We start from the raw sequence: 10,371 nt of genomic DNA on the forward strand, positions 1-10,371 counted from the left end.
CTGGGTAGGCTCCTTAAGTCAGATTTACTATATAATGTGTAACGAAAAATTGATAAAGATTCGTCAAAGTTTCGAAAAGAAAAGAAAAGAGCATGATTCTTAACTTTTTACAATAAAAATTTGAAACATCATGTAGATCTAAGTAAACTATATACATATACAAAGTTCCTTAAAAATCGGTGTAACCATAAAAAAAATTAAAAACATCGAAATATGTAGAGATTCTTCAATTTATCTCAGTTATATGCCGAAAATCGAGGAAAACTGCGATCTTTAAATTTCTAATCGCTTGCAATTCATAGCAACATTAACTGATTTTTATGAAACTTTATACAAGTATATAACTTAGATCTACGAACAGAATGGTCCAAATTTTTATTAGAGACCCTAATAAAGATGTTTTTTATTCAAGACTTCGACGAATAACAATATTTTTATTTTTTGTTACACATTACATTAAAACTGAAGTAAATTGAGCCTTCTAACGTCCCGCAGAAAATTAAACTGTGTGGTCCAATGTTGAAGAAGTTATTTTGAAATGTGTCCGAATATTAATGGGGGCTATTGTATATAGCCGTGAATGTCACTTAGGACAACTGGCAATGCGAATAGGTCCTAGGTTTATTTAATTTACCAGTAATTATTACCAGTACTCAGTTAGTGTTTCTCACTATTTTTTGTTTTAAGAGTTCATTATACCACCTGCAGTAAAACCATTGCTTCTTAAAATATGAGCTTAGATCATTATGATTTTTCGCCCTTCAAATATGCATGACCAAATGATTAAAAACTTTCAAAACTTTATAATAATTTTAAAGGAGGTATTCTTAAATATCCTTATTAATATAAATCTTTCTTTAGGTTTTATGACTGAGCTGGAGTTGGATTTGTTTTTAGCAGTACCCAGTTCAGAGTTCAACACATATTGGATACCTTGTACGTGGTTCATAAATCTTTTAAAAGAGGCTCGTAAAAATCAACGGATTCCTGACCCTCAGGGATTAAAACTAATTATGGAGGTTCATATCATATTGTGTTTAATACGAGAAGCTCTGTACATAGTATTTAATGCATGATCATTATCTATATAGGAATTTAGTGATTTTCGTACAAAATGCGGCATGCTATGGAGCTACGATTGGATATCGATTCCATTAGTTTATACGCAAGTGGTCACGCTTGCAACTTACAGTTTCTTTCTGGTAGCGTTAATGGCACGGCAGTACATCGACGGTAAAGAAAAGCAATTCCAATTGCAGGTCGACATTTACATACCTGTATTCACAATCTTGCAATTCTTCTTTTTCATGGGTTTACTAAAGGTACTTTTTATATATGTATATTTCATATATATATTTTTTTATATGAATAAAATCTTTATTTCAGTCACATAGGGATTCAGATAAATGATTAAATCTTTAACTCAGTTGAACACCAATTGGCAATTAACGTTTTGCTTTTTATTCGGAATTGACTAATTAAGAATTACAGTTATTTAATTAGTTTAATTGGAAGAAATTCGAAGTAGTGATTGAATTTTAATTCTGAATTAAAGAATACTTCAATTGTCGATCAAGATCGTTCATTATTAATGTGGAAATTAAATTATCTGCAACCCTGCAGCCACGTAAGACTTGGAAACGGACTTGATTTACGTACCCCTTCTTAACTCCGCTCATCCTTCCACATCCTAATCCCGCATACCTCCATAGACTTGTATAGTAAAGTTAACAAAAATATAAACAAGATCTAAATTTCAACACTCTATAAAGAATATAAAAACTGTAACAACAACGCTTTTTACTGTTTCCACCCTGCCTCTTTTAATTTCCATTACCTATCCTTTAGCCTCCCCCTTTGATTTCCTACTCTATCCTCTTCCTTAAATCTACTACCTCAACTCTTCTCATATACCCATCCTCTGTTTTCTCCCTTCTTCTTTACCTGCCCTCATTTTCCTAATTTGTTATGATACTGATACCCGGATCTGAAGTAGCTCTGCCCCGCAGTGCCCATATGTATAAATATTGCTAATACGTAAATCTTACTTTCCTGTTAACAAAATGTAGTCACCTGTGTCTGCACTTAGCTTCCATTTTGGAAGCAGTGCCTGGTATCAGGCTATTGAAGCAGATTGGCTGCAATGATCTTCATGGTCCAGTTCACTTTTTTGCTTCAAGAGTCTGACACCGGGTACTGCTTCCAAAATGGAAGCTAAATGCACACACAGATGACTACGGATTTGAAAATAGATCTCTATCGGCACTTGATGCCAATCTGATGTTGATTTGCGTATATGTTATTTACAGTGTAGATCCTGTTTCAAACCTGTAGTCCCTCCTGTCAATCTGATGCCAATGTGCATACATTTTGCTAATAGCAATTGATCGAATCTGACTCTGCAGGCTTAGCTAACAGGATACTTAAAGACCTGATAGAAAACAACGATAATGTATGTGTAATAAATCAGGACATTAATTATGTGTTAAGGTAGCCGAACAATTAATTAATCCCTTTGGTGACGATGACGAAGACTTTGAATTGAACTGGATAATTGATCGCCACACGAAGGTGACTAAACATTTATTAGTTCTAAACGTTCTATGATCTGATTTCATATTTTATTTTAGGTATCATATCTCGGAGTCGATACACTTATGAATCGGTGTCCACCGCTGGTAAAGGATATCTACTTTGATGCTGAGAATTTGATTCTACCGTATACGGAGGCAGCTGCTGCTTACAAGAAAAAGACGTATCGCGGTAGCGTGGCAAATATGACGTTAGTATTCTTCCAACAGTTTCTGTGTATAATCCAGGGCTGCGAATTTTGTAATTGCCGCATTAACAACTAACGATTAAATTTCTTTATATTTCTCAATTATTATTTATCTCAACAATTATTTTTTAATTAAAAATTAAAATTCAATCGATTCGAATTAATTTTAATTCTTAATTAGTCAAATATTAGTGAAGTGATCGTTAAAGCTGATTTTTCATTTGTCTATTAATATTTTTAGAGTTCCTGAAGAGAAGCAAACCATGTTTCTACCGGATGTTATGGAGGAGGACGAGGAGGAAGGAAAGCCCTCGCGTCATTCATCCACATTAAGTTTAGGCCACGGGAATGATAGCCCATTCTGCGAGAGACGGTAATATTATTATTAAATTATTTCATTCTTTCAAGTTGTAACAATTTAGGGCGTAAAAGCCATAAGATGTAATTCACTTCTTGGACAAGTTGTAATTTGCATTGTATCTTTCAATTACAAATGTTAATGCGTTCAAAGAAAACGTAAAGTCCTAACTCATTTCTGAAAATGATAACACTAGAATGTACAGTTTATCACGAGGATTCTCGACTTGTTTTTGAATGTTTTAGTTTTCCTTAGGGGAAAAACATTTGAATATAGCAATAAACCTATGTCTTATGTTCTCAATGCTCGATTACCATCAGATGTCGTATAATTGCCCAAAGATCAGTCGTAGAACTCAATCCTACATTAATATTGGTTTTTATTTTTGCAGTGAAGTATAAAGAAGCACGCATTTTCAAATTAAGAAACAAGTGGAACTCAGCTTCCTCCAAGGCATTTATGTACAGATAAAAAACTAAATAAAGAATTAAAGAGTTATTCGCTTTTATTGGCTTAATAACAGAATAATGAATTAATTTAGGTGTTTGATCATTTTCTTATTTTACCTTATTTCTTTATTAGAAGCCTTGGTTCATGTTTTTCATACGTTTTCAAATTACCTTGAAAGTAATTGTTCGATTTTCTGGGAAACTAGTCGCAATAATAATAAATTCCTCCAAGAAATGATCACCTACAAATCACGAAAAGTTTCTTCTTTCCAATAAAATTTTGTGCATAAGACTACAAAATACGTGTTTTTTAAGCGTTGTCAAACTACGCTGATAGAATTATTTGAATTCCTATACAATGTGTATGATCCTTTATACTTCGTATTAAAAATGTACTTGAAATGTAAAAAAATATTCATGTAGGATTCAGTTCTTCAACTAATTTTTGGGGATTTATGGAAAATTTGTTAGTATTTAATCATGATAAGTTCTATGAGTTCGACTAACCACGAAGGATTCGCCGAAATATTTAACGTATTTTTATGTGTGCCTGAACGTACAAAGCGATTGACAACGATTGGCAAGTGAACAAGAAAACCGTTGCAGTTATTATTTCCATGGAAAGATTGATCGATTATATGGGAGCCAGGAACGAGCATTAACATTTATTTCTAGGCAGAGGTATATAGCCAAAGGCAATATCCTCACCAAATCAAACATGTTAATCGAGCATTGAAAAAGCAAAACAGATTTGTTACTATTTACAGGTCTTCTATCCATACGAGAAACTAATATAATTATAAACGGATTTAGGATCATTGTCTCAAGTTATAGGCATGTTAACAGAACAGCTGTACCATTTCCAGATTCTTGCCATTCTGAAAAATGACTTACACTTTCTTAACTTTTCAACTAATAAATGGATTTTTCAATTAAGTGGATAATTTGCGGATTTTTATGCCGAACGAAATATTTATGATACTATGAGGATTCAGTGAGGAGATGGGTTAATAAATTCCAGTTTTGATGTCTAGCTGTGCGTTTTATTCGTGTGGCTCGGTGCTCTGTTCGGATCCGACTGGCCAGGCTGGCAAAATCGACAGTCGTACCAGAGATGAAAAGAAAAGAAACAGGAGATAACGATAGTAAAGATTAAGAGAGAAGGAAAAAAAACGAACGTTCGATAGATCACGTAGACCAGCGGAAATGAATTCTAAACATAGATAAGGGAATGAAGAAAGAAAGCGTGGCCGTTGCCAGACGCCACAATACTAACTTTAAAAATGTATCTTACAATAGCAATTTCTTTGATTACTTAAGTATTACAGTTTGCACTCGGCTTTTGATATTCCGTATATTTTTATATATTAAATGCAATCTGTGTGTACTACGTATAATAAATTCTTCTATAAATGCATAAAATCCGCAGTATATTAATAAGAATCGCAAAAGGAACGTTTGTTAAGTTAGACTCGTTTGTTTCAGCCAGATCAGCCCGCGCCTTCAGTCAGTTACGACTACTGACCGATCGTCTCCTGATACAGTTCAGATACGAATTCAAGAAACCGGAGAAACGGAGCAACGACCGAATCAACTAATCGAGAATATGAAAAAATTCGGGATGCACTCGATATCGCGAAGTGAATCGGGTAGAAAACAGTTCTTCGCGATAACAAGAAGCCCAAAGGTGGTCGTGCAGCCATCGTCGAGTACATCCAGTCTATCGAAACCTACGAGACAATTTATTGACACGCCTACGGTATACGTTGGCGACTTAAATCCGTGGAAGAACTATAATTCGAAGGGTGCGCAGCCAGTATTCGAAATGATCGATTTAGACTCGCCGGAAACGGAAAAACAGTTCGAGTTTCAAGTCCCATCGTCTCTAGATGATGTAACTGATAGCCCTCATTCGGATATATGCCAGTCACAGTACCTTCATACGTCTCATTTAACAATACCAGAGACGAAAACGAAGACGTCGGTGCCACGAAGCAAAAGTCCAAAGTTTTTAGTGAAGAAACCTAGGCCGGTGCCTAAGAAGAAAAAGGGTATTCAATGGAAAGCTATGAAGGACAAGAAAATATTGACAAATGATAATGAATCTGTATTTGAAATGCCGTTATCATATACGAGAAGCTCGCCGAACTTGAAACTTGGAGAAAGTTCACAGAAGCCGAAAGAAGATGATAGTTCTTCGAATAAAGAGGAATGAATTTCGAGGCACTACAATGGCCCTCATTAAGGGGCTAGGGTCACCTGTCTTTTCTAATGTTTGTTGGTAAAACTCTGATGCTTGTTTCTCTGTTTTATCGATGACAAGGCAAAAATAGTGCAATATATGGGTTTACGGAACTACATTTATCGTCTTTATATGACAAGATTTGTGAGTCATTAGGTACCTGTGTGTCCAAACTTGGCAAGTTCTGGTTATTATTTAATCAGAGTATGCTGATATTTATTAATATGTTACAAAATAGATGAAAAATCATAACTGCCTTCGTTTATAAGCAATTTTATATACAAAAGAGATGTTCTGAATAAAATCAAGACTAGAATACGAGCATGCCAGATTTAACATTTGTGTTTTCAGAGAGATACGCAATGACCTAAAAATCGTATCATGTGACGAAGAAAAGTATAGTTTCGTAAACCCATATCTTTGGCAAATTTTTTGGGTAACATTGACATTCTGCCTTATCGCGCCGTTATCGGAGTATTCTGAACACTTCAAAACAGAATAACTTTTTCGATATTGAATCATTCAATTTAAATTTTGTTTACATGAAGAAAAACCAGTGTTCTAAGTAATGTATGAAACGAAGATTAAAAACAATTACTATTGGCTAAATTATATTAGAAAGAATAAGTAGAGAACATGATTTCTAAATTTTTTATTTGGGTGACTAACGAAAATCTAAAACATATTACAATCTATAGTCCAACTACTCAAAACGATTCCCAAGTCGCTTGCGTACATCTGAAATTCATTATAAATTTACAGTATAAATGCCATGCTATAAATTTCTCTCGCCCGTTCAATATTGACAGTTTGCGAGATACAAACAATTTTAGGCTTTTCCAAATAGTCGAACTTATTTACCAATGTTTACAAAAATCTATTCTATATCTCCAATCTTGATATAAGTATGTTAAACTTTTAACTAAGCTTCAAATTTCAAATCCTGACGAGACAATCACACAATGGTATGAGATAGAATAAAATAATTCGTGTAACAATATTTGAACTCGGTAAACCTCTTATATATTCTCTCCAATACTTAAACCTGTTATATAGAGTATATACTACTGGAGGCAGCATGCCGTACTCGGAAAGTGTGGTCAGTTTCACTAGATCTAAGGGTACATGCTATCTCTCTCACTCCGTACGCGATTGGCTATGTGAGTGATGTGTGTGAGAGAGATAGCATGTACCCTTAGATCTAGTCAGATCTAATGACACTGACCATACTTTCCGAGCACGGCATGCTGCCTCCAGTAGTATATGCTCTAAGGTAAACCTAAGTAAAATTCGAATTGAAAGCACAGTTAGAAGCTTGCTACCTGGCACTTTATTTCACTGTTAGTTCGAAGTTCAAGATATTTAACTGTCAAGCTCATGATCTTAATGGTGTATAAGATTGTGGTGAAACTGCTATCAATGTTGAGCAAACAATATATACATATACATATAATATTCATAGAACTTACACTGCATAATGAAAATTTAATTTCTTCATGTATTCATGCCGAGTGGGTCAGGAATCGTTTTGGTTAGCTGTAATAAGTAAGTTATATACAGTGTATAAACCTACTAGTGGTCAATATTTGAGGATCGTATTCTAGGAGCCAAAGTAAGACGAAAATCAAGAATGATCAAATTACATTTTGAGCTTCAGTAATTAGTTACTAATAAATAAAAATTGGGCGTTTTTGCACCTGGATCAGGCAATTTGACTTGCGTCGTCGTATGACTGACAACTGATCGCCGTCGATCGATACACGTCGATACGTCGAAACAGGCCCGTAGCTATAAGAAAATGATGTACTCACTCTGTGTGCTTCGATGCAAAAAATATATAAAACTTGTAGCCAGGCGTACAATCTAATTACTCCACAAGAGCATGTCGAAATTCGCTCGATGGGATTTTCGAGTTAAGAGAGTATATGCCTTTTTGAAATGTCATAAACGTATAAAGACGAAACCACTTGTTTAACGAGAAATGCACGCAAACAACCACATTTGTTATCTCATGAGTGATTATTTCGTTTCCAGCATCCACTAAACATAACATATTCACTGCGAATAAAAATAGTTCATTGGAAAAATGCGTGCACTGCAATCGTGAACATTCTATGTGTATTAAACTAGTAAATGTTCACCTAAGGGCATTGATTTAGATTACAAATTCACACAATTCATATAATTCGAGTTTACTACTTCCACTAATTTATAATTTCCAAGGATGAGGAAATTTAAGGAAACAAATATTTTCATTCGTTTCGATTTTGAGTCTCGGCCACGATTATTTCGCTTCACGCAACGATCCTTTAGCGATTGATCTTCGATGAACTCCGACGGTAGATGGAAATCAACGAAGACCAAACAATATCGAAACAGTTACATTGTTGTAGTCCAGCAGTTACATTTCTACTTGTTTGCGAATATTTGCCAAGTATCCAAATAAACTCGAAACTAATGGAGATAAATAAATCGAAATTATGTGAACTATACTAATGTCTATTCTTTAAAAAATACCGACGTTTGTATGAACTTTATGTGTACAACTTTAATACATATGAACAATTACGATGAATGTGTTTCTCAGTGGGCTTTGTTTTGATTTGCAGTATGTTACGTTTAGAAAAAACTGTAGACAAAAAATCAAGGAATAATAAATATTGTGGTTCGTGTATGTTTATCGATGAAAATTATCAAGTACAAGTGCATCGCTGTTAAACGTTTGTGACATTTCGAAATGGTGTATATCCTCTTAACTCGAAAATCCCATAGAGTGAATTTCGACATGCTCTCGTGGATTTACCGAGTCATCAGGTTATACGCCAGGCTACATTTTTCTTACATATTTTCTACCTCGAAGCACACAGGGTGAGTAGTTTCTTATAACTACGACAATACAAGTCGAATTACCTGATTCAGGCACAAAAACACCCAACTTTTATTTATTAATAACTAATTAACGAAGTTCGAACCGTAATTTTATCACTCTTGGTTTTCGTCTTATTTTGGCTCCTAGAATACGATCCTCAAATATTGTCCACTATTAAATAAAGTATTGAAAGATGTGGAAATGTTTTGATTTATTCCAGGTATTTGTCGAAAATTATCGAAACCTGTGATTTTCCGTATCGATCTTCGATATTTAGTCATTTGTAGCCCATAGTAACGTCAGCCGATTTTGATAAAATTTTGTACATGCATACATGCTTAGACATGCAAAAATCATGTTTTAAATTTTCCCCTACTTTTTTCCTCGTGATTCTAGCTAATAGTAACTTTTCTAATGTTCTCTGTACATTATTTAAGAAAGTGAGATTCTAAACACCTAAAAAAATAAATCCCAACAAATAGACCAATATTAAAAAGTTATTCCGTTTTGAAATCTTGGTCCGAATATTAATGAAGTACACACATAGGCATATGATAATTAATTAGACTGTGGTTGTATGTTAAAACGTATAAAAATGTAAGCATGGAACTGGTTTAAATTCTCGGCATTTCCTCAAAAGATTTCGAACTTTATAAAATCAATGAGAATGACAAGTTATTTATCGTTGCAGACTACGTAAAAATATAATTAATGTATATGTAAATTATTTAATGATATTATATGTACAGTAAGGTCGATTAATATTTATATATATTACAAATCTGAATAACTGAGACTTGTTTACTATATGATGTATAACAAAAAATTGAAAAGAATTGCTATAGGTGGGACTAAAGAAGAAGATAAAGTAAATGACTTTTAAGTTTCTTATTCGACTTCTAATAAAAATTTAAAACATGCTTTTTGTAGATTTAAAGATGTTATATGCATGTGCAAAGTTTCATTGAAATCGATCGACGCTGCTATAACCATATACGATGAACTGACAGCCGATAAACGATTAAAAATTAAGAAAACTGTGAGTTTTGACAATTTTCAACCGAAAATTGAAATAAAGCGAGAAAATTCAGTATATGTTGATGCGTCCATATATACTACTAACAAAAATTATGGTGTCAGGAAAGGGCCTAGCTGGATAAAGGGGTCAAATGTACCCTTGAGTCGAATGAAGTGCCGTTTGCGCCATTCGATAGCTTATTAAAAAAGAAACATTCACTCCAAGTTTTAGCCCTATATCTCGACCAGGGGGGTAGTAATCGGGAAAATTCGAAAAATCAGTTTTTTGATGATTTTTCGCAAGGCGTTAAATGTAGCCGTCAAAAATAAAAAAGTGCTAAAAATAATTTTTTCACATAGAAATCGTGGGGGATATCACATTCATATTTGTATGATAGATTTGTATTGTTGCAAGGATTGATCATGAATTTTTTCAGATTTTTAGAATTGGTACGTCAATGTGACAAAAATCAAAAACTTCTTTTTTTGCTTGAAAAAGTAACTTTTGCTTCGAATTTTTATGTCTCTTTCATACAGTATATCTATTATACGTTTTTAAACATTTTCAGTAACGGTAGACATGACAAAGTGTAAATAAACGAAATTGTCCCATGTTCAAGTGCTGAGACGGCACCGAGTTGTAGGGCTAAAACTCGG

General features: G+C 33.9%; 1 protein-coding gene across 10 annotated transcripts in view; it reads left to right on the top strand.

Annotated features, from left to right (window-relative positions):
* LOC108623440 (bestrophin-2) overlaps window positions 1–8,320 on the top strand; it is a 21,097-nt gene extending 12,777 nt beyond the window's left edge. For all 10 annotated transcript variants that reach the window (XM_018021954.2, XM_026812266.1, XM_026812263.1 and 7 more), the window contains 6 exons: window positions 862–1,019; window positions 1,092–1,322; window positions 2,491–2,571; window positions 2,631–2,782; window positions 3,021–3,152; window positions 5,072–8,320. In XM_018021954.2, the coding sequence (XP_017877443.1) occupies window positions 862–1,019; window positions 1,092–1,322; window positions 2,491–2,571; window positions 2,631–2,782; window positions 3,021–3,152; window positions 5,072–5,801 (1,484 nt within the window). In that variant the 3' untranslated portion in view covers window positions 5,802–8,320. The remainder of the gene's footprint in view (window positions 1–861; window positions 1,020–1,091; window positions 1,323–2,490; window positions 2,572–2,630; window positions 2,783–3,020; window positions 3,153–5,071) is intronic.
* Window positions 8,321–10,371: the final 2,051 nt, after the last annotated feature.

The sequence above is a fragment of the Ceratina calcarata genome, unplaced genomic scaffold, assembly GCF_001652005.2.
Source record: "Ceratina calcarata isolate Rehan_Ccalc_2016 unplaced genomic scaffold, ASM165200v1 scaffold268.2, whole genome shotgun sequence".
In the NCBI taxonomy this organism is placed as follows: domain Eukaryota; kingdom Metazoa; phylum Arthropoda; class Insecta; order Hymenoptera; family Apidae; genus Ceratina; species Ceratina calcarata.